This window comes from Gracilinanus agilis, chromosome 3, assembly GCF_016433145.1.
Source record: "Gracilinanus agilis isolate LMUSP501 chromosome 3, AgileGrace, whole genome shotgun sequence".
Classification (NCBI taxonomy): Eukaryota; Metazoa; Chordata; class Mammalia; order Didelphimorphia; family Didelphidae; genus Gracilinanus; species Gracilinanus agilis.
This window is the reverse complement of record NC_058132.1, coordinates 374,972,673-374,998,616: the sequence shown is the minus strand read 5'-3', so window position 1 is coordinate 374,998,616 and position 25,944 is coordinate 374,972,673. Positions and strand designations below refer to the sequence as shown.

General features: G+C 38.9%; 1 protein-coding gene across 1 annotated transcript in view; it reads left to right on the top strand.

Moving 5' to 3' along the window:
* Positions 1-25,944, top strand: part of MAP7D2 (MAP7 domain containing 2) — a 183,194-nt gene that overhangs the window by 92,511 nt on the left and 64,739 nt on the right. The window contains exons 2-3 of the mRNA XM_044666814.1: positions 9,084-9,161; positions 11,163-11,326. Coding sequence (XP_044522749.1) covers positions 9,084-9,161; positions 11,163-11,326 — 242 coding nt within the window. The remainder of the gene's footprint in view (positions 1-9,083; positions 9,162-11,162; positions 11,327-25,944) is intronic.

Below are 25,944 nucleotides of genomic sequence, written 5' to 3'. Positions count from 1 at the left end.
TAAAAGCCAAGGGTGGGTGCAATCCATCTTCCTCCACCCCAATAATTGCACTTTGGTTTATATTTTCAGATGAAAGTGACAATAACAATCTGCTATTTGCATAGTACTTTATACTTTACAGAGCATTTTTAAAATTTACGAATCCTTCTCACCCTTCCACCCCCATTCCCACATTGAAGAGAAAAGAAAAAAAAATCCTTATAAAAATATGCACAGTCATGCATGGCAAACTCCCACATTGACCATGTCCAAAAATATGTCTCATTCTTCATTTTGAGTCTGTCACCTCTTTGTCAGGAGATTGGTGACATGCTTCATCCTGGGTTTTCTGCAATTGTGGTTGGTCATTGCATTGATCAGAGGTCTCTAGGCTTACCAAGCACTTTCATAGATGTCTCATTTAATCTTTTGAGATGGGAAAGGGAAAAGTAGTGCTAGGTCAGTTTTATGGATATTGTTTAGGATAACAGTAAAATTTACATAGCTTTTTGAAACTTGCAATGCATTTTACCTAATAGAGATTGGGATGTAGGAACTGTTTGGCTGAAAAGTATCACTAGCTAACCTTCTCTCTTTGGCCCTTCACCCATAAATGGGCAGGATTGTTCTTTCTCAGCTCTTCCCTTTTATGCCTGACTCTTTCCAGTCACTGACCTCTATTCTGGAGAGATAAACAGATATAAATCTTTTCTTAAACCCCAAATAAGAACAGAACCTTAAGGAGGGATATTTCCTGCAGTTATGGCTTTCCAGAGAAGCAACTCCAGTCTTTAGTCTTGCTCCTCTCAAAGGCTTCTCTCTTCAAAGGACTTGATGAGCTCATTTTGTGTCTAGATGTGGTCCAGATTCATTTTCCCTGCCTTGGGGGGGACGTAGAATAATAAGTATCAAAGTCTCTAGTTTCTCTTGAGCTCTTGACTGGTAATCCCAGATGGCCTAATCTTGCCAGAGCCTAGGCTTCCTTTCCACTTCTTGCCAGACTTCTCACTATGTCTCTACACACATCAATCCCCATCCCTCCTTCTACTTTCCAAGATCCTTCTATATGATAGCTGTTTCCACTAGAATGTAAGCTGCTTGAGAGCAGGTACCATCTTATTTTAACTTCTTTTCCAGTTAGCATAGAATTCGGTACCTAGTAAACACTTAATAAATACTTTTTACTTCTCTCTCTCTCTCTCTCTCTCTCTCTCTCTCTCTCTCTCTCTCTCTCTCTCTCTCCATCCATCCACCCATCTCCCTAATCTGCATGTCTAACCATCCTTCTATTCACCCCATCCCTCTCTCTCTCCCCACCTCCATCCATCTACTTACCTTACCTATTTACCTTCCTCTGTGTGTTCTAGCCTTCCTCTCAGCTGCCTTTGAGCAAATGAAAATACTGAATAGTAGTAATACCTTAGAACAGTGATGGGCAAACTTTTTTTTTTAAAACATTTATTAATAGGGCAAACTTTTTAAAGAGGGGGCCAAAGGAAAGGAAATGTTCATCTCTCAGTCTGTTTCTAAGGCAACTCTTTCGAAGTTTCATTGTATTGTATCCTACTCATTGTATTCGTCAGATTAGGAATAATGTCACAGGGCTGGATAGAACATTTCAGGGGGCCACATCTGGCCCATGGCTGTACTTTGCCCATCACTGCCTTAGAAGATTAATAACCACATTTTTCATCTTAAATACTGGCTTTTAGACTAGGTAGAAAGAAATTTAGGTTAGAGTTAGAAATGCGATTGTGCTCAAAGGAATAATAAACTGGAGAAATTCCATGTGAACTGGAAAGACCTTGAGGAATTGATGCAGAGTGAAAGGAGCAGAATGAGGAGAACATTATATACAGAGACCGATACACTGTGGTAAAAACAAATGTAATGGACTTCTGTACTGGCAGCAATGCAATGACACAGGACAATTCTGAGGGATTTATGGAAAAGAATGCTACCCACATTCAGAGAATGCAAAATGGGTTTTGAAGAAACAGAAATAAGTTTTGGAATGGATAAATGCACTCTCCCTAAACACTTTGCTTATTTCTTTAATTTTTTAAAAAATTACATTCTTTTTCCATATTATAGGTAATTACAGTTTTCATTAATCATTTTCTGACATCTTATCCATCCATATTCTCCCTCTCCTTCCCATTCTTCACCCCTGCTCAAGAAGGCAGAAAATGTGATATAGATTTTACATGTGTTATTATGTAAACATATATTTCCATGTTCGTCATGTTTTGAAAGAAAACATATATCACTTACATTAGGGAAAAATACATGGAGGAAAAAAAAGTGAAGAATGGTATGTTTCAATCTGTATCCAGACTCCATTATTTTCTTCTGTGGTGATGGATAGATAGCCTTTTTCATCATAAGTCCCTTGGCTTTGTCCTGGATCCCTTCATTTCTAATAATAGTTGTCATTCACAGTTGGTAATCTTACATTACTAATGTTAAGTGTGTACAGTGTTCTGGTTCGGCTCATAAACTCTTCAGCACTTCATAGAAGTCTTTCCAGGTTTTTTTTTTGTATGATCTCCTTGTTCTTCATTTCTTATGGTGCAATAGTATTTCATCACCATCATATACCACGATTTTTTCAGCCATTCCTCAATTGATGGACATCCCTTCAGTTTCCAATTCTTTACCACCACGAAAAGCACAGATATAAATATTTTTGAACAAGTAGGCCCTTCATCCCTATCTTTGAATTTTGATCTTCTCAAAGATATCTGCTCTTCTCCTCTATCTAGTCTAAGGGGAAGATTTATCTTTCCTAGGGTAGCCCTAGCCCCAGGGGTTGAACAGCAAAGTTCCCAAGGGCTCAAACTGAGGGTATGCTGGAAGCTCTGAGTACTTTCCAATGACTGGCTACATGCATATTATCTCACATGAGTCTAATAACAAAATAGCAATAATAACAGTAATCATAACTAACATTTACATAGTGTTTTATGGTTTTAAATTGCTTTACATATATATTATCACATTTGCAAAACTCAAGTTCCAAAAGGTTAAGTGATTTCCTATGGTCAAACACTTAGTATCAGAGAAAGGATTCACACTCAGATCTTCCTAATGGTAAATTGGTCTTATGTTATATTCACTGGACCATAATGGAGGCAGGCAGGGACTGAAACAGTCGTTTGGTTCTAAAATCAATACTCTTTCCACTGTGGCATGATAAACCTTTGCTCTCTGTGTGTCTCAGAAGAGGCTAGTACTTGTGACCAAGTCTTCTTGAACAACATATAAGATGCTTTGCTTGAATAATGTTTCATTGTCTGTGAATTCTACCTCTTGAGTCCTTCCAATGACTCTTTTAAAAAAACCAGACAAACAAAAACAACCCAATCAAATCATCTTTGATTGCTTTGCATTAGGTTATTTTCCTAGTCTTTATTGTTTCTCCATTGCTAATGGCACTGGGAAAAGGTATGATGTCAGGAGACAAAGAATGGACTCAGAATAATAGCAGCTGTGTGAAGAAAACCTTGTGCGTGCCCCAAATGGGATGAACTGATAGAAAAAGGTGAAATTTTATTATATCAAATTTATTTCAGTTTTTACTTTAAATTTTATCATATCAAAAATTGCTTGAAAAACAGCTTAATTTTTTATTATGAATCAGAAAATTAAACATGAACATGTTTATATACATTAGAAGGGCAGAAAAAAAACATTTGTATAAAAGCAGCATCTTTTAGAATACAGCTTTTTAAAAAAAATCAGATACTTTTGAATGTCTTGTATATTTATGGCATTGCTAGATATGTGATGGGGGCTAAATGAATTATAAAGGGCCCCAAGGAGAGTCTACTATCTCCTTTTTAAAAAATAACCTTTCTCCTTCTGATCTCAAATACCACTTTGTTCTCATATGCTCTTATTCGAATCTATTCTGCCTTGTAGTTATTGTGGTATATGCCTGCTGCTGTGGGTTATATGAGCCATGAAGGCAGAAGCACCCTGTGTCTTAATGATCTTTATACAGTTTGGCTCTGGTGCCATGATTAGATTGAAAACAGTTTTTGATTGAATCCAGCCATCAGAACTAAGAGCAACTTCTTGAATTAATCAAAGCTATTGTACAGGGACTAGATTACCTCTAAGCAATTTGCATAACAGGAAAAAGCTATTTCAGAAAGTGAGAATTCTGGGATTCTGAAGTCAGGGATGCTAAGATTAGAGCAAACATAACAGAACCTTCATGTCTTTTAGGATCAAAGGGAAGATTGTGCTGTGACAGATAAGGTAGATCTATCCAGGACAGTTAGGGGCATCTCAGAGCAAAGAACCCAGCCCTAGGGAATTCCTAAGAAAAGCTCAGCTCTTTACCCACCTCCCTTCACATATCTGTATGCCCACAGACACAATAATATAGAGACCATTGTTTCCCATTTGTATGTTCCTTAACTCCCTCTGTGACCCTTGGGGACAGTGGAATTCTGAAGGGGGACACTTGTCTTTTTTCCTTTATTAGAAAATAACCACTTCATTGTCAGCTAAGTGGCACAGTGGATTGAATGTCAGGCCTATCTTCAGAAAAATTCATCTTTCTGAGTTTAAATCTGACCCCTGATGCTGATGTATACAAGCTATGTGACCCTGGGCAAGTCACTTAATTCTGTTGGCTTCAATTTCCACATCTGTAAAGTCAGCTGAAAAGGAAATGGCAAACCACTCCAGGATCTCTGCCAAGAAAACCCTACTTGGGGTTATGAAGAGTCAGATGTGACTGAACAACAATACTTCATGGTCATTTAGTCCTTTCCATTTCCTCAAATGGTTTCCTCATTTTTATATTTAAAACTTTGGGTTTTCTACTCAGTTGTGGTCTTTTTATCCTGAATGTGTGAAAGTCTTCTGTGGTGTTTAAGGTCCATTTTTTTTCTGTGCAGTCTTATACTTAGTCCTTTAGGGCGTTATTCTTGGTTGTAAGTGTTTCTCATTTACCTTTTTGGATATTGTATTCCATGACAGTCTCACCTTGATAGAAGTTGCAACACAGTATTCATAGTAGTACCATAAAATTTAGAGATGTCAGGGGCCTTAGAGATCTTTTATTTCAAACCCCATTTTACAGATGGGGAAACTGGAGTCACATACTGACCCTTACATGCTCAAGGTCACATGGCCAGGACGACCATAGCCTTTTTTTTTNTCCCCAATCATGTCCACCCCGACCCATACGTTCAAGCAGTTGCTTTTCTTATATGTTTCCTCTCCTGCAGTCCTTCCTCTGAATGTGGGTAGCATCTTTACCATAAATCCCTCAGAATTGTCCTGTGTCATTGCTTTCTGCTGGTACAGAAGTCCATTATATTCGATTTTACCACAGTATATCAGTCTCTGTGTACAATGTTCTTCTGGGCTCTGGTCCTTTCACTCTGCATCAGTTCCTGGAGGTCTTTCCAGTTCACATGGAATTCCTCCAGTTTATTATTGGACCATAGCCTTTAAAAAATTTTTTTTATTTAGAATATTTTCCTTGGTTCCATTATTCATTATCCCCCCTTCCCTTGCCCCCCCTTCCTGTAGTTGACAAGCAGTTCTGCCCAGTTATACATGTATCATTGTTCAAAGGCTATTTCCATGTTATTCATATTTGCAGTAGAGTGATTCTTTAACATCAAAATGCTAATCATATTCCCATCAAACCATGTAATTGATCATATATTTTCCTTCTGTGTTTCTGCTTCCACAGTTCTTTCTCTGGAAGTGAAGAGAGTTCTTTCTCATAAGTCCCTCAGAATTGTCCTGGGTCATTGCATTGCTGCTAGTAGAAAAGTCCATTACATTCAATTGTGTCTCTGTGTACAAAGTTCTCCTGGTTCTGTTCCTTTTGCTCTGCATCTGGAGGTTCTTCCAGTTCACATGGAATACCTCCAGTTCATTATTCCTTTCAGCATAATAGTATTCCATCACCATCAGATACCACAATCTGTTCAGCCATTCCCCAATTGAGGGCATCCCCTCATTTTCCAATTTTTTGCCACCACAAACAGCATGAGGGCCATAGTCTTTCAAGATTCAGAAGAATATTATACACAGAGACTGATACACTGTGGTAAAATCGAATGTAATGGACTTCTGTGCTAGCAGCATTCAATGACCCAGGACAATTCTGAGGGACTTATGGAAAAGAACACTACCCACATTTAGAGGAAGAACTACAGGAGTGGAAACACAGAAGAAAAACAACTGCTTGAACACATGCATTGATGCAGACATGATTTGGGAGGTAGACTCTAAATGACCACCCTAGTGCAATTATCAATAATATGAAAATAAATCTTGATCGATGACACATGAAGAAACCAGTGGAAATGTGCATTGGCTTGGAGGTGGGGTTTTGAGGGGTGAAAAGGAGAGTAAGAGCATGAATCATGTAACCATGGAAAATTTTTTTCTAAAAAGTAAAATTTAAAAATAAAAAATCATTGAGTACAAATATCTCATTTTACAGATGAGAAAACTGGGGCCAGCAAGGGTTAAATGATTTGCTCAAGGTTGCTCAGAGTAGATTCCAACTAAATCCTCTGAGTCCATATTCTATATTCTAGGCCTTTGTGACTTGTGTCCAAACTACCTACCACCCCAACCCTTTGCCCTTTAAAAAATTTTATTAAAAAACCATTTTTAAAACCTTACCTTTCAGGGGGCAGCTGGGTAGCTCAGTGGAGTGAGAGTCAGGCCTAGAGACAGGAGGTCCTAGGTTCAAACCCGGCCTCAGCCACTTCCCAGCTGTGTGACCCTGGGCAAGTCACTTGACTCCCATTGCCCACCCTTACCAATCTTCCACCTATGAGACAATACACTGAAGTACAAGGGTTTAAAAAAAAAACCTTACCTTTCATCTTGTTATTAATATTGTGTATTGATTCCAAGGCAGAAGAGCGAAGCAATAGGGGTTAAGTGACTTGCCCAGGGTCATACAGCTAGGACATGTCTGAGTCAGATTTGAACTCAGGACCTCTCATCTCTAGGCCTGGTTCTCAATCTACTGAGCCATCCAGCTGTCCCCTCTCTCCCCCTCCCCCCCCCCCCCCTTTTTAGAGCCTGGTTCTGAACCAAAGCTTTTTTTAGCTCTTCTGCTTTTGTTCACCGGTTTTCAGGTGTGTCCAATTCTAAATGACTCTATTTGGGGTTTTCTTGGCAAAGATACTGGAGTGGTTGGTCTATTTCCTTTTCTAGCTCACTACAGATGAGGAATTGAGGCAAACAGGATTAATTGACTTGCCCAGAATCACACAGCTAGGGAGTGTCTGGGGCCAAATTTGAACTTAGGAAGATGAGTCTTCCTGATTCTAGGTTGAGTGTTCTATTCACTGTACCACCCAGCTGCCTCATCGTGTTACATATCAGGTTTAATAAGTGTTTGTTGGTTGATATATAATGGGAAAACCCACACACAAAATTAATAAGGCTGATGAAGGATAAAAAGTTAGTTCTGGTAAGCCAAGGAATTATTCATGGAGGAAGCATGGTTTCAGCTGGACCTTGAAGAATGGATAAGATTTTGATAGAGAAGAAATAGGAGGACATTCCAGGTGGTGAAAATTGTGTGAGTGAAAACTAAAGTAGTGAATTTCCCTTTACCTCAACTCTGTGCTGCCCAGACAAATTCTATGTTCAGCCTCTTCTCCACCCCTCACAGAAAGAAACTTAAAAGGAGCATGACATGATTGTCAGACAAGGTAAGAGAAGAAATGCTCAAGGGTGAAATTACTCCTTTAAAGGTCCACTGTGTCAGGGACTCATCCTGTCTTAGTTGGATAATCCTTGATGCAGACATCTTTGTTGGCATCACAGGACCAAGAGATGAATAAGAAGATTGTTTAATCATCTCCAAACACCCAAGTTCTTCTGTACCAAGCCAGCCACACCTGGGCATCTAGAAGCAGTCAAGACACACGGTCCATGAGATGTTTTCCAGTCCAATCCCTATTATAAGAATAAAAACAAAATATATACGAGATAGTTAAGTAGAAGGTAGTTGGAGTTGGGGGGAATATTGCTAGTATTGGAGGGATTCTGAACAGCTTTGTGGAGAAGGCAGCACCAGACTTTCATCTTGAAGGAAGAGAGGCATTTTATGAGATCAAGGGGGGAAGGAAGTTGATGCCAGAAATGAAGGATGACTAGCTCAAAGATTTGGAGAGATGTAAAATGGAATGCTTTATATAAGGCTCAGAAAGAATGATAATTGAGCTGGATTGTAGAGTTCAGAAAGAGAAGTAGAGGTATCTCTGCCACTTCACAATTTTCTCCATGGTAGTTTTGATATATCATGAATCGGCATAAGAAATTAAATAGGATAAAACCTATAAGAGCTGATTTATATTGGATGTAAAATTGTTCAGTAATCTCCAGAGCTCTTTATAGTATCATAAAGGCTATTGAAGCTACTTTCCATAACATCTAATGTTTTAGAAATGTGAAAGGCTTCTTGAGCTTTCTTATGAGTAGATATAGGTCTCCAGAGTTTCCCTGAAGCTTCTTTTGTTGTGACACATGAGATGTATTTCTTTTCTCTTCCTTTACACACCGAGTATAAAATACCTCTCATTTCCTGGACTCCTGTCCTAATTTTTACTCCCTTGTAGTGATTTTTGTTTTAGAATTTCTTCATCCCCTGTTTAAAAAAAAACTTTTATCTTGATACCATGAGTAGCTTTACAAAAAAAGTAATAGTCATATAATGATTTAAAGATTCTCTATTTGTGTGTCAACTGAAATATGAGGTGAAGTTGGTGTTTGAGTAGGGTTGTTCTTTTTTGGAGGGGTGGTATCTTGCCTTCTGTCTTAGTATCAGTTCTAAGACAGAAGAATGGTAAGGGCTAAGCAATTGGGGTTAAGCAACTTGCCCAGGATCCCATAGCTAGGAAGTTTTTGAGACCAGATTTCTACCCAGGACTGACCTCCCAACTCCAGGCCTGGTGCTCTATCTACTATGATACCTAGATGCCCTATTTATTTGTTTGTTTGTTTTCTTATTTGTCATTCCAAATTTTGCTGATCCTGAGTCCTGTGAAATGACCCTTTTTCAGATTGTTTCTTATTTTCTCTAATTGCATTATGTCTTATAGGTATGGATGGATTTTTGAAGACCAATGAGAGACAAAGATTAGCCAAGGAAAGAAGACAAGAAAGAGAGAAATCTCTTGGTAAGTTGTATTTGGCTATTTAGGTTGGATGGAGAAGAGAGAGTGAGCCTAGATAGAAGTTGAAATGATCAGGAAAAGCCTTAAGGTGATCCTAGAGATGAATTGCTATGGGCCAGGAGACAAAAACAAACAAACAAACAATAACCATTTATCTTCTGTCTTAGAACAGAATCTGTTCTAAGACAGAAGAAAGGGTTAGGCAAATGACTTGACCAGTGGGGTGGAAGAGAGAGGGGGGATGATCTAGGTCAGTGATTCCCAAAGTGGGCTCTATCACCCCCTGGTGGGTGCTGCAGTGATCCAGGGGTGAGGTGATGGCCACACTTTTTTTTGTATTGCATTCTACTCTGAGTTCAATAAATAGTTTCATAATTTCCAGGGGCGCTAAGTAATATTTTTTCTGGAAGGGGGTGGTAGGCCAAAAAAGTTTGGGAACCACTGATCTAGGTCTTCAAGTTTCTGTTGTACATGGAGGATAGTAAGAATTAAGAGTCTCATAGTTCAGGAAGGAAAGTAGTTATATACAGAAGGGAGAAGAGTACATCAATGTGGATGTTTCCTTATGTAACATGTATGGAAATAAAGAGAAGGTGGATCCTTCTACCTCCAAAAATCAGTAAGGATGATATCAAAGTTCCTTAAACCACAGTTAGACCATTTATATTCTGGGGAAACAGAGGCAACATCATATGAAAGGAGAAGTTTGGATTTGAGAGTCTATGGGATTATGATCAGGAAAGATTGAGGTTAAGGAGTTTTTGATGGCGATGAAGTTCAAAGTATAGCCACACTACTCTAAGAGGCAAACTCAAATAAATGAGGCTAGATAGAGGTAAAAGGACTTTTAATCTCCCAGGGAGCAGTTACCACTATGAGGCCTATAGGTACAAAAATGCAACACAACTAGTGCTAGTATCCTAATAGGCCACAAGGTTTTGCTCTGCTACCAGTATGATCCCAAACCAGTGATGGGCAAACTACGGCCCACAGGCCAGATGCGGCCCTCTGAAATGTTCTATCTGGCCCTGCAACATTATTCCTAATCTGATGAATACAATGAGTAGGATACAATACAATGAAACTTTGAAAGAGTTGCTTTAAAAACAGACTGACAGATGAGCATTTCCTTTCCTTTGGCCCCTTCTTTAAAAAGTTTGCTCATCACTGGCCTAAACATATCTTTTAACCTTGCTAGGCCTTCGCTTCTCATCTGTAAAACTCTTTCTTTTGCTCTTTTCTCCCCTCTTCACTTTCCATTTTATAGCCCTAATTTAGCTATGGGGATCACCTACATCCCTCTTGGCAAACCTATATTATGTGTGTCAGAGGGGACTTCTCCCTTTCCCCTCACCACTACACCTGAGGACATTCTTTCACATCACTCACCCCTCTGCCCAGCAGCCCAATGGGAGGGCTTCCTTCTTCCCCTGTCTGGGTTAAAGGGATGGTTCACACACAGTTATGAAAGTACAGTCCGGGCACTTGGTCTCTAAAAAGGATCGCCATCAGTGACCTACATAAATGTCAACATTTTTCCTTGATGAGGACAGGGGATGATCAGAAAAAGTGAATCAGGGAAGGAAGGGCATAAGGAAGTAAAGTAATACAGTAAAAACTGGAGAAGGAAATGGAAAAATCACTCTGGTATCTTTACCAAGAGAACCCCATGGACAGTATGGTCCACAGGGTCACAAAGAGTCGAATGCAACTGAAAAACAACAAAGTAAAATGGAACATAGAATCATAATAAGCAAGTTAGGAAGAAAGTGAGCCTTTTACTTGCTGAATTATGAAAATATCAACACTTTTCTCCTCTAAAATTCTAGTATTCTGATTCAGTGCTGTGGACCACATTATACACATGTTGTTTGTCTTTGCCCTAGTTAGAATTCTAGTGAGATCTGAGGGTGTGTTGGTTACTTTTACATTTTATTATGAGTACAATAGCAAATTGCCCTTTTTTTTGTTGTTGTTGTTGTTGTTGGTGTTGTTTTTCCTAAGCTGCCAGAGAACAACAGATCCTGGAGAAAGAAAAAAGAGCTAAACTCCAGTATGAAAGGCAAATTGAAGAACGATGGAAAAAGTTGGAGGAACAGAAGCAGAGGGAAGACCAGAAGAGGGCAGCTGTTGAAGAGAAGAGAAAACAAAAGCTCAAGGAGGAGGAGGTAAGATTTGCCTGGAAGACACTTGACCTTTTACTTCTAATCCTTTCCATCTACTAGCTGGAATTTCTTGGTTGTTATATGTTTCCTATGGATAGTAGGTAGACAGATAAGTAGGGAAGTAGGTCAGTAGACAGACAGAGATAGATAAGTTAAAAAAAAAAAAAGCATCTATTTAGTGTCTATTCTCTGCCAATCACTGTGCTAAGTGCCTACCCTCAAGGAGCTTACTTTCTAATGGAGCAGACAATATGTGACAACTACATATAAATAAGGAATGGAAGGGAAAATTGGAGGATGTTTTAGAGCAGGGGTCAGCAACCTTTTTGGCTGTGAGAGCTATAAACGCCACATTTTTTAAAATGTAATTTCGTGAGAGCCGTACAGTGCTCACAGTGCGCTCCTGTAACAGCGCCTGAAAAAAGATTGACTTTATGGCTCCTGCAGAAAGAGCCATATCTGGCCCTCAAAAGAGCCAGCCAGATATGGCTCGAGAGCCATACATTGCTGACCCCTGTTTTAGAGGGAAAGCACTAGCATTAAGAGGGCCTTGGTAAAGGTCTCTTGGAGAAGGTGGGATTTTAATGGGAACTTGAAGGAAACCAAAGAAGTTAGGAGGCAAAGACAGGAGGGAGAGGATTCCAGGCATGGGGGACAGTAAATAAAAATGAGATGGAGTGTCACTTGGGAGGACTTTTTCTTAAGTACATAACTTTATGAGAATGAATAGAAGCCATGGTGAAAAAATGGAATTTTCTTCTTTGATTTGCATTTGATGTTGCATATATTTTGATTTTATTATAGTACTTTGTCTCATCATTCTCAATCCCCAATTACATTTAAAAACCTGTTTTTTAAAAACTGTATATGAATATATATTTTCAAAGTTTGGTAATAAAAGTCTCCCTGGGAGAAAGCCTTCTATTACTGAAGTTTGAAAATATATTCAGGGAGCTTATTTAAGCTGTCTATTTATTTAATGAGAGTATGGCAAGGATGTACTCATAGGCTTATGTTGAGCGATAATCCTTCTTTATGCATAATGTATAATGAGTCATCAACTTTTAGTGTGAATAATGTATGACAGTCAGCTGTATAGCATGCAAAGAAGCCTTTGAATTCAATAGTATTTCAGATCTCTGAATATAGTCTAACATTCTAATCTTACCCTTTCTTTTAAAACAATAGCAGTAACAACAAAACATAAGAATATTCTGTGCTCTTGAAACAGTGACTTTGAGTAATTGAAAATTTCAAAAATTCTTCCTAAGAAATGAGAACCAGGCTTAGGATAGGCTCTTAGTGATGATGCTCTGAGGCACTGGGCTCTGCAAGTCCTTCTCCTTCTCCCCTTGATTGAAATGTGGATATCAGAGAGCCCTTCCTATAGGAAAACAGTATGGCAAGACCTGAGGAAAAGCAAACATAGTCCAAATTTTCTGGTGTCAGAGCAATTTGCTTTCTTATACTTCTTTACCTATGCCCTTCCTTTGGGGAATCAGGGTGATAGAGAACCAAAAATAAGGAATCCAGGATTCAGGAGAACTGCTAGGTGGCCCAGTGGATAGAGCACTGGGCCTGGAGTCAGGAAAACCTGAGTTCAAATCCAGCTTCAGATCTTCCTATGTGTGTGACCTTGAGTGCAGTTTCCTCATCTATAAAATGAACTGCAGAAAGAAATGGTAAACTACTCCATTATATTTGCCAAGAAAACCCCAAATGGAGTCACGAAGAGATGGCCAAGTCTGAAAAGACTGAACAACAACAACTTTTGTTTCTGGGGGAAGCTCGGTGTCTACCTACCTAAGGATGGGACATCCTGGGTTCAAATATGACCGCAGATACTTTCTACCTATGTGACCATGAGCAAATCACTTATCCCGCATTGCCTGACCCTTTACTGCTCTGCTGCCTTAGAACCGATATGCAGTATTGATTCTAAGATAGAAAATAAGGGTTTAAAAAACAAAACAAACAACTCTTGGCTTTGTCACTGATTTCCAGAGGTTGTGAGTTCTTCCCTGCATTCCTGCCTATAGGAAAGGTAGGAAGGGAGGGTTCTCAGAAGGTTCAAGTACACTTAGAGCTTTCTACCAAGCCTGGGAAATGAAATCATCATGGGCTAACACATGTCAGGACTTTGAAGTGGACATCATGGCCACATGCATACACATGAGATGCCTCTAGAGAACCATACATACCTTTCTGGTGAGCTTCCTCAGAAAGAGTAGCAAGATAACGCCCAGAAGAGAGAAACCTTAGAGGCAGGGAAAACTCACTTCTCTGTCTCTGTCTCTGTCTCTCTCTGTCTCTGTCTCTCTGTCTCTGTCTCTGTCTGTCTCTGTCTGTCTCTCTGTCTCCCTGTCTCTCTGTCTCTCTCTCTCCATACTCAATTGTTCTGTGTCCCCAGAATTAGGAAGGCCTAAGTGATGAACCCCAGCCTTTGGTCCAACTGCTCTTCATTTAAGCTAGATTGCCTTTTCTGTTGTGCTAATATGGATGAATTTCCCCTTAAGGAATTCACTTCACCTCATCTGTCAAAGGGAGGGGTTTCATTTAATTCAGCAAAAATGCCCACCATTACTTGATGATTTAAAGCATTCATGCATCTTCCTATTTCTTTTCCACCCTATACATGTTGACTCCTGGTATAAAAAAATATATTAGTCAATGCTTCTTTAAAGAAGGGTCACTGTAAAGTCATATTAGATGTTTCTGGGATGCTAATGCAGCATTATATGCTCTCTGGGGATATTAGTCATTGGAGTCTAGTTTCTGAGTGGTTTTTTGTTTGTGGTTGTGTGTGTGTGTGTGTGTGTGTGTGTGTGTGACTTAACAATTAAAGAATCATTCTTACCCTAGCTGCATTTTGATTTGGCAGCTTCTAATTAATTTTCTTAAGCATTCTGTTGAAGAATTCCCATTTATCACTATACTCTACCCAGGTTATGTACAAGCCCACCCATCATATTTTAGGAAGGACATTGACAAACTAGAACAGACAATAATTCAATATTGTCAGTAGAATTGACAATAATTCTTATATCCCACCAAGAACATTGAAGGAACCCAAAGTTGGCCTTGATCTTGACCCTAAGATCTTATTCCTGTTAGGGGTGTATGTGTGGCAGGTATTTTCCATCATGGGAAAAGTGCATATTATGGCTAATAAAAGAAACAAGACTGGTCCAAGTCACAACACCCTCAGCAAAACAGAATAGTCAAGGAATCAAATTGCAATGAACCACATCCCTACAGCTTTTGATGCAGTTGTACAGTCAGACAGGAAACACTGGCCTTTTGTGGCAGTGGATAATTTGGGTAGGCATGAGTATTGTATAAAAGGGACACCAAAAGGTCTCCAGAGGAAATATATTTTCTGGCCTCCACACAGATAAAAGAACTGTAGCTTTTTTAGGACCTCTGTGGTCACAGCACCACCATAGTTCAGTGACTCCCAATTTTAGGCCCCCAAAGATAAGGAAACCATCTCTGTACCAGATCATCAATAATTAAACTGCTGCTGTTGCTTATTGACTGAGAAAGAAGATTGGTACTGAAAGTAATGTGTTGACCTTGTATGTCATTCTTTCAGTGTCTATAATCTTTACTATTAAAGATGGAGTCTTTGAAGTCTATACTTAGGGACACAGTTGGGAGAGAAGTACTTTTGTAACCATATAGTCAACCATTTCATTGCTGAATTCCAGCACAAGCATGAGAAGGATATCATTGAGAACAAGAAAGCCATTTGTAGTTTCCATATTTCTTATTGATTGATTGATTGATAGTCACTGAATATTTATTAAGTACCAATTATGTGCCAGGCACTGAGCTAAGCTCTAGCCATTCAAAAAGAGGCAAAAGACAGTCTCTATCCTCAAGGATCTCACAATCTAGTGAGGGGAGACAACAAGCAAATAAATATATACAAACAAGCTATATACTGGATAAACGGGAAATTATTAAGAAAAGGAAGGCATTATGATTAAGAGGTATTGGGATAGGCTTCCTGGAAAAGTTGGGATTCTATCTGAAACTGAAGAAAGTCAGGGAAGCTGGGATTGGGATAATCATTTGGGTGTAAAATTTGGTGTAATATCTGATTGTTCACTGGTTCTTGATCTAATTCTGGGTCTGATTCATGCTCTGATTATTGTTCTGAATGCTGCTCTGATTCAGTGGTCTTATGTATAGGCTGTAGACTTTCTGTGGATTTATTTGATTGATTGGTTGGTGCTAATTTATCTTTGTGCTGTATAATAACTGGGTCTTGTGGTTGTTGTTGGGACATGTCTTTTGCTGGCTTGACATAGGTGACATGGAACCAAGGATCAATTTTAAATAATCTACTTTTTTTAAACTCATTATTGATCCAGTATCACATATGGTCATTTGTATCTAAACCAGAACTTCCTGTAGCACCATCAGGCAAGTTAAGTTCAGAATCAGAAGAATAACAGAAAGCAGGCTTAAAGAGTAAGCTCTCTCTGTCATCGAGAGTTGGAGAGTCATTATCAGTTGTGCAAATTTCATGTTGACCTTTGCTAAGGGCTGCAGAAATGGAAGTTTGATCTGATTCACCATCCACTCTGACATTTAGAGAACTGTCAAGGTCCAAATCAGAAGTTTTCCCATCAGTAGTATCCGGGAATGTGGGGTAGTTAGATTGTGTTTCCTTCAACACCTCAGGTAGGACTACTGACTTAGAAGCTGACTGATGTTCCCTATCTTGCCCTGAAGTTTGTGTGACTGAAGTCAGATGGTTTTTGTCTTCAATCACTGATCAAGCTTCATTATTGCTGTTATTAGTTACACTGGTTACTGGGGATAACAACTGCTCCCTTTCCCTTCCCCCTGCTTTCGGTTAGAATTCTTCAGCTAAGGGGTTGAGAAAGGTGGATGTGGAATTTCCTAAACAGCTGCTATCATCAGGCAACTCAGTGGGTTGAGTCTTTAAAATCAAGTCTTTGCCAATGTACTGATTTGTTTGCTTTTTAACCTCAATCTGTGACATTGTGTCTGAAGCAAGTGAATGGGATAGAATTTTGGCATTTAACTCCCCTGAGGTTACTGAATGCATTCTTTTCTGGATACATTTTGTAAATCCTCCCCATAATGTTCTTTATCCAAATTGCCCCTTTGTTTTATACTTGGAATAAAGAGAGGAGTTTGAGGTTTTGATGACTTTGAACAAGATTGCAAAGCTTTTTGATGCATGCTTTTGCAAGCGCTTGTATGATCCTTATGCTTCTCATCCAGTGTTTTCATGATGGAATGAGAAAGCTGATCTCTTATATAGTCGTCCTTACTATTATCATATATTTCTCTGGGTACAAGGAGGGGTACAAGGTAAGCTGCAGGTGGGGGAGGGAGACAGGAATGTGAGATTGAGAAAGGACCTGCCTAACTCACCCCAAAAGGTTTTGTAGCCTATAGGATTAGGAAAGTTGGATACAATGATTTAAGAGATAATTTGTAACAAGGGTAAGCCCTATTTGACTACAGGGAAACTATGTCTACCAAGTTTGAAAGCTAACCCCAAGATCCACCCTCCTTTCAAAATCCCAAGAAATTTAGGAAGGGAAAATGATGATTGGGAATAAGGGAGGGTAGGGAGATCTAAAGGAAATAGTTAAGTTAATAAATTTTAAGAGAAAAGCTGCAGAATATAGGCCAGGTTTTCAGTCTAAAGAACAGAGCTCAGTTGACCTTTCTACTCTCATCAAGTCCCCAGGGTCAACTGACTAACCTCAGGATTCTAAACCCTTTTCCAACTGTCAGAAACTCTGCAGTAAGGCTTTGCAGGGATGATATGCACCCTTTGCACTATAGTATCTTGCTTTAGACACCTGTTTTGTTTTGCCTAGTAAATTTGATATTATTTTTCCCACTCAGGCTACATACTCTCACACCCAAATTATAATGATTAGACCTTTTTAAATTAGGAATCTAATGACTTTGGCGTCATTCCCATCTGTATGTACCTCTCCATTTCTTCTAGAGATGGGGATTGACTAAATTTCTTGCATGCATGGCTACAGCACGAACCATCATGTTTGTTCTCCTCATTTCTTCTTGTATCATTATTGTTTTGGGACCATTTTGTGTTGTAATAGGTCCTTCTCATACCTCTGCCTCTTTGATTATAATTGTCATTTTTGGGGAAATCAATTTGTTGTTTAAATCTACAAAATTTTTTACTATGACCTGGACGTCCACAAAGAAAGTACCAAGAGGAAAATGATTTTGGTCTTTGGGTGTTAATTGTAGGTTGCCTGTATCGATTTTGGCTCCTACTAGTTTGGAGGGCAAAATTTTTCATTTCCTCCAATTCTTTTTCTCTTTTGGTTTGTTTCAATTGCCTTCTCAAATCAGCTATCAGTTCATCCTTGTCTGAGTCAGTTTGTCTTGCTATTGCTTCTTTCTGCTTTGAATCATGGATGTAGGAAGTGTGCTGTCTTATATCCTCCAGTGGCAGTGATTCCCACTGTGGACAGTTTTGCCTAAAGTAATTTTGTATTGGGATTGATGTTCCCTTTACAAATTACCTACGGATATGATCTATGGTCTCTTGGGCATATGTATCACGTAACCCCAGGATTGTCTCTGCTGCCTCAATTACTCTATCAAGGAAACTGCTAGGGTGTTCCTCTTCTCCCTGTCTTAATTTCTCAAATTTCTGCCATGAATTTGGCCATTTTGCATGGATTCTCATTGCTTCTAGTAGATCAGTTCTACCTTGGATCAGGTACCTAAGGTTGACATGTTGGGTAAAATCTAAATCTTGATGGACTAATGGCCAGGCTGTTAAATTTGGGTTGTCCTCATTTTGTTTAGGAATTTTTCCTTTTCTGAGGAAGAGTAAAATTCCCCTAAAAGAAATTCCACATCATCAAAACTGGGATTAAATAGTGTGAATACCCTCTATAGTTCTTTTATGCTTTTAAAAGGTTTTTCAAAATACTTGGGAAAGCGTCTCTTTAGGACTCCATATCACTTGGGGTAAATACTTTATATGTTTTCACATGCACTACCCCTTCGCCAGGCTGCACAATTGTTCTGTCTATGATTGGTAAAAGTGACACTATGGAACTTGCGGATGGTTGGTTGTTATTGGGCTTTGATTTGTTAGAGGTATTATTTCCCAGGTATTTGGACTCCAGAATCTCTAGCTGGAGAATTGTGTGCTTGTCCAGTTCCTTTCTTTCTCTTATCTGTTTTAGTACTTGGAATAGTAGTTTGATGTTATCTACTAGTTCCCCGGAATCAGTATCTTTCTTTTGTGAAGTAATTGAGTTAAACCATTGCCACAGGTGAGAGAAAACATTTTTCGAGACCACAAGGAATCACCAGATTGTTAGGATTATAGCTATGGCTATTGGGATGAAGCAAATACATTCAGCCAGGGTCAGAGCACACTATTTATAATAATTGTAGATGTTTAGTAGTTGTTGCACAAAATTAGGGATCCTTATAAACCAAAAATCCACCACACCCTGCATTAGGGACCAAGAAATCATTGAGATGCTAGATAGGATAAATGTTAGCCTAGCTAACTTCATTTTAGTTGTCACAGAAGAATTTAGGTAGTTCACTAACTTTGCTCGCCAATTAATGTTATAAAAAAGTGAGTAATCTGAGTGGGTCAATGAAGGCAATTTGGGTGTGAGGAAGGATAAAGGGGATATAGGTGATTATAAGGTGATTGGAGGAGGAAAGAAAGTACGGGAAGGTATATAAGAGATAAAGGAAATGGGGTATGTAGGAGAGGGCAGCTCAAATAGTTTTATTCCCAGAGGTTTGAGACAGAGAATACAGGGAGGAAACTAGGGCCAGTAAGAAATGTTTAGGTTTGGCTGGAGGGTTTCTCTTGTTAGTTTCTAAAGTCTCTTGAGGGAGGAGTCGAGAGGACCCCCTCCTCCCTGCCAGTCAAACTGATGGCTGGAGGAAGTCTTGGGTAGGTACTTCCTGCCAAGATGGATGCACCCAGTTCTTTCAAGAAATAAAAAGAAAATGATTCCTTCCCTCTTTAGCCTTTGCCTCAACCTTTGATACAATGATTCACCAGAGGCTTTGAGTAGGTAACAAGGGGATCTCAGGTTACTCAGAGGGAAGAGGTTCAGGATTTCTAACTGCTGCTAGGGAGAGGGGTGATGGTGGAGGACTGGTCGTGGAGAGGTTTAGACTGAGAGAGTCTGCTCTCCCAGTCGGGAGATTTGACTGCCTTTTAAGTAAAGCCCTTATTAAATCACTAAAACTAGGGGTAACTTATTTGAGGATACTCTACTTGTCTATAGAAACTAAAACCCACAATGTTCAATCACCAAGCCCTTCCTTCTACCCAGGGCCCAAAGGAAATTCAGGGAAAGGGAAAGTAATGTAGATGGAGAGATCAGGGAGAGGTCCAGAGAAATGAGATGGGTTTAAATTTCCCCAAGACAAGATAAGCACAGGCCAAGGCCCAAGCAAAGCCAAGCCAAAAGGCTGCAATTAACAGGCTAAGCCAAAGCAAAAGCCTCTGGCCTCAGTGAAAGCCAGAAGGCAAAAGCCCCTGTCAGTTGGAACTTCACTTCTGTTTATAGCATTAAGTTCTAACTGACTTTCTGAAGATTCTAAGATGTTTAACTGACTTTTTGTGACTGTTAGAAATTACAAAATCAAAAAGTTTCTGTTAGCCACCTTGCATTACACTAGGCAATAGAGATTAAGTGATTTATCCAAGGTTACCCAGTTAGGAAGTACCTGAGGCCAGATTTGAACCCAGGACCTCCCATCTCTAGGCCTGACTCTAAATCCACTGAGCCACCTAACTGCCCTTGAATCTTACATTTTCAAGATTAAGGCTTTAGAAGTGAAATGCTAAGACAAAATTGGTGATGAAGACAAACAGAAGGTCCTTAAAAAATATAGAGCAGAATTGGAGAAGGTCTAAAACCTCATCATTATTCATCTGAATACCAGAGACACGTCAGGAGGCAAGATTGGTGGATTGCCAGATAATGGAGTTGACCCATCCAGAGGCCCCTCTTCTGGACCCACCATTGATCAGGTTAACTACTCCATTAGTATATCCCATCCAGCTTTTCAAAAATGGAAAAACTTAAATTTGTAGCCAAGACTGGATGCAGAAGCAATTTAAAAATCACATTTGAGCATTTGTATAAATTCTAGGCATTCTTGAATCCTTGAATACATGCAGAGGGAGAGAAGTAAAACAGCATTATACTTTATTAATGCTGTAAATAAGTGGAATTATAATTCTTGCCCTGGAGAGGAAAAATCTATTTAAAAATTAGCATTATAAGGGCAGAAAAAAAATATTGTATTGAAAGTATGGAAAAGGGATTATAATTATTCTACCTAGCCCCAGAATAAAGTACCTGAGAGCAGGAAAGAATGAAATGAAGGAAAGGAAGGAAGAAAGCATTTGGGGTCAACTAGGTGGCTCAGTGGATAAAGAGGCAGACCTAGAGAAAGAGGGTTCTGGATTCAAACATGACCTCCAACACTTCCTCTCTGTGTGATCCTAAACAAGTTACTTAACCCCACTGCCTAGCCCTTACCATTCTTCTGCCTTGGAACTAATTCATAGTACTCATTCTAAGAAGGAAGAGAAGGTGTTTTTTTTAAAGATATTTTATTTGCCCAGTTACATGTAATAATTTTCCATGTTTCCCAAAATTATGAGGTCCAAATTGTTAACCTCCTGTCCTTCCCTGCTCCCTCTTGGAGATGGCAAGCAATTTGATCTGGGTTATATTTGTACTATCATGCAAAACATACTTCCGTATTGGTCATTGTTATAAGAGAATACTGACATAAAATTAAAACCCAAATAAATTAAAATGAAAAATAGTATGCTTTGATCTGAATCTGACTCCAACAGTTTTTTCTCTGGAGGATGGATAGTATTCTTTGTCATAAGTCCTTCAGAATTATCCTGGATCATTGTATTGCTGAGAGTAGCCAAGCCTATCACAGTTGATCATGATACAATATTGCTTTTGCTGTGTAGAATGTTCTTCTGGTTCTGCTTATTTCACTTTCTTCATCATTTCTTATAGCACAATAGTATTCTATCACCATCATATACCACAATTTGTTCAGCCATTCCCCAGTTGATGGACATCCCCTCAAATTCAGATTCTTTGTCAAAAAAAGAGCTACTATAAATATTTTTGTACAAGTAGGTCCTTCATTCCCTGCTCCCCCTCCCGCCTTTTTTTTTTTTTTATCTCTTTAGATACAGATTCAGTAGTGGTATTATAGGATCAAAGGATATGCACAGTTTTATAGCCCTTTGGCCATAGTTCCAAATGCCCTCCAGAGTGGTTGGATCAGTTCACAACTCTACCAATAATACATTAGTGTCCCTATTGTGCTTCATCCCCTCCAACATTTACCACTTTCCTTTACTGTCATATGATCTGATAGGTGTGAGCCAGTACCTTAGAGTTGTTTTAATTTGCATTTCTCTAATAAAGAGTAATTTAGAACATTTTATTGATGAAGGTAAGAGATTTTTTTTGAAAGAGTTGTTGGAGATATTGATGAGCTTCTTGGTTGATACTAGATGGATTCTATGGCTTGGTCCTTACTCTTCCACTAAGGTGGGAAAAAGTTAACCTACTTGACAATTTGTTTGCAGGTACAAATACAAATAGAACAGAAGCCTGTGAAGTGTTTTTACTTCCTCCTTTGTACATACAGACTATGGAGGAGGGCTTGAAAGAATGGCTTTTCTGGTTACATAGCAACCAGATGAAGAGCCAGACTCTCTGTGCCACCTGCTCCCATTCCCAGAATCCCTGGAGGAGTAGGTATGTACCTGCGTTATTTTCCAGACCTTTGCTGGCAAATTAACCCTTCCCATATTGGATCTTGGATCATTTAAAACTAAAACCTGAAAATAAAAACGCAAATAAACTAAAGTGAAAAATCATATGCTTTGATCTGCATTCCAACTCCAACAGTTCTTTCTCTAGAAGTGGATAGCATTCTTTGTCACAAGTCCTTCAGAATTGCCTTGGATCTACTATACTACTGTGTGTTTTTTTTAAAACTTACCTTTCATCTTCAAATCAATACCATGTTTTGGTTCCAAGAGTGGTAAATAAGGGCTACCCAATGGGGGTTAAATGACTTGTCCAGAGTCACACAGATTGAAAGTATCTGAGACCATATTTGAACCCATGACCTCCTATAGCCCCCTTTTTAATTTTTTTTAACTGAAGTAAAATGGAAAGATATAGCTTAACCTTCTTAGGAATATCCTGATACTTTGTGTTACTACAACATCACCGGTCACCATCCAGGTACAGGAATGGAGAGCAATTTTCTCCTTACTAGGATGGAGTGTTAAGAGTTAATTTCCTCTCTTCAGTTCCCTAGCTTTCCAGTTACTTTCACTTTCGGGTATCTGATTTGTCAATCCTGTGATTTAAACCCTGTTTTGTACCCTTTAGTATTTCATTCTTACTTTTTAAGTTTCTATTCCAGGAGTTCTTTTGTGTCATGGATCCCTTTTGGCAGTCTGGTGAAGCCCATGGACTCCTTCTCAGAATAATGTTTTCAATTGCATAAAATAAAATACATATGATTATAAAGGAAGCCTATTATATTGAAATACAGTTATCAAAATAGGTTAAAAACAAATTGATGAGCTCAGGTTAAGAACCCATGGACTAGAATTTCCCCATCTCATAGATCCCTTCCTATTAGAAAGAAAAAAGAGTTAAGCAAAACAACCTTCAGAATACTGACACCATATCTGAAAATGTATGCAGACATTCTGTATCCAGAATCCTCTACTTTTCTATGGAAAGAAAAGAAGAATGTCCTTATCAAAACCTCTAGAACCAAGTTTAATCAAGTTGCACTCAATATGACTTCTAGTGCTTTTGATTTATACTATTATAATCTTTAGGCCTGGTTCTCAATCCATTGAGCTACCTAGCTAAGCCATCAGTTCACTTTCCAGGCATGCTTCTCTCTACATTTCACCAGCTTCTTTTGTTGTAGTGTTGGGAAAGAGTAGATAGTCTAGAACAGTGATGGACAAACTATGACCCATGGACCAGATGCGGCCCTTCTCCTTCATAATCTTTCAGTCATTAACAGTGCTTAGTATCACAAAAAATACAAGAATTTTGTAAAGTGTATCATTGTTATTTATTAATAAATTATATTGGTCTGCCTAAAGTTTTTTTTTCCTTTCCTTAGGCACCCCCTCTTTAAAAAGTTTGCCCATCACTGGTCTAGAACAATGATGGCAAACCTTTTAGAGACAGAGTGTCTGGTCCCACCCCCAAGACTGAGTTGCCCTGCCTGCCCCTTCCCAGAGACCCAGTGCCATGCTATGGCCCCACCTCACCCCCAGTTCCCCATCTTATTCCCAGACAGGGGAGGAAGGAAGCACTCCCATTGGGCTTCTGGACAGAGGGACATTTGAAGTGAGGAATGTCTTCAGGCCCATAGAGGAGGGGAGAATAGCTCTGTCCTGAGTCCCACTGGCTTCCTAGTAATGACCTCTGGTGGGCAACTGAATACATGCCCATAGAGAGGGCTCTGTGTGCCCTTTTGGACACATGTGCCATAGGTTTGCTGTCATGGTTCTAGAATAGGCTGGAGTACCCAGCCTGCATAAAAGGTCAAAGCATATTGTGATGAGCTAATTCTGTTCAGAAGAAGAAGAAGGATTCCTGTAAAGCTGTTATGGAAAATAGGTGTTCTGAGAGAATGGTCTCCATTCTTCCCATGGGGTTGCATTTCAAGAATATACTCAGTATAGAGATGGGAGTTTCTGGGTTCAAATGTGACCCCAGACACTTCTTAGCTGTGTGACTCTGGGCTACTTAACCCCTTTGCCTAGCCTTTATCACTCTTCTGCCTTGGAACCAATACACAGTGTGGATCTAAGATGGCAGGTAAGAGTTTAAAATATACACACACATATACACACACATACACGCAGAAGCACCACTTTCAGAGGAAGGCATAAATCTGGAAAATGATGTTAGAGGTTCATAACTGATCACACCTCAGATATCTGCAGAATGGGAATAATAATCATAACCTTGTATGAGAGGCAATGTAGCTTAGAGAATAGAAGGTTGGCCTCACAGTCAGAAAGACAATTTCAAGTCCCACCTCTGATATATTCTAGTATCCTCATTTTGTTGCTGTTGTTGTTCAGTCATGGCCCCATTTGGGGTTTTCTTGGCCAGGATCCTGGAGTGGTTTGCAATTTTCTTCTTATTTGTCAAATGAAGAAACTGAGGCAAACAGGGGTAAATGATTTGCTTAGGGTCACACATAAGTGTCTGAGGCTGGATTTGGATTCAGGAAGATGAGTCGTCTCCAGGCCTAGCACTCTAACCTCTGTACCACCTAGCTACCGAATCTTATTTTACTGATGAGTAAAGGTACAAAAGAGTGTAAGGGCTTTGCCCAAGGTCATACAAGGAGCATCAGAGGTGAGATTTATATTCAGATTCTCTATTTATAGAACTAGTGTTTTCTCTTCTGTATCATGTTGCTTCCCTAGAGAAGAACTTACAGTAATAAAATATTGTTATTATTATATTATATTTATATAATAATATGACAAGTATATAATATACTATATAATTTAAAATATAACATATTAAAAATATAACAGGCATACATAAAATATGATATATAAAACATGTAATATTATATATAAATTATATAAATATAGTTGCTATATAATTATGAATGTATATAATATAAATATAATTATAACAAATGAGATATAAATATTATTTATAAAATAAAATATAGTAATAAAAAACTGGTTCTAACTACCACCTCTGAAATATTTTGGTTGTATAACCCTGGGCAAGTCACTGAAACTCAGTATCCCTAAACAATTCTATAAGATAATGAGTTGCAAAATAGTTGCCAGTCTACACTGATAGTTTCCTCACTGGATGCGCCCTATAGCATTGAAATTAGTGAATTTCTCTGCCATCCTCATCTCCACTCCATAGCCCCAAAAAGCTTGGCCTAGAACCATCATTCCTTGTGGGGCATATAGTACATCACTTCTCTGAAATGAGCACTCTCAATAAAAACCTGAGCTACACATCTGTGAATAGGCTTTTGTTAGGGGGTCATGGGCACATAAGACCTTCATGCTGACTCTATGCACAGTCCAGGCCTCTTATTTTTATTCATCCATCTGTGTATTGAAGAATAGGATTCAATCATTATGCTAACGAGTGATGGCTTATCATCTCATCATTATCTAAAAGGGCCTAATTATGAGTCTGTATTAGCCTTCTTTCTTATTACTCCTTCCACATTCTGTGATCCTGGTCATACTGGATTATTCTGTATCTCCCAAATGTTCCTTTTGCTCACACTATTCTCAATGCCTAGAATTTCATGCCTCCTCTTCCTGTTTTTCTGCTCAAAAGGTGCATCCTCCATTAAACCTTCCCTTATCCTTCCCTCACTCTCATTAATCAGTAATACTCTCTTCTTTTAGACCTCACACAGCACATTGTTTTATATTACTTGAATATATTTTCCATGTAATATCATGTATGATATGCAATAATATATTCAAAACTTATATTGTAATTATACAATAA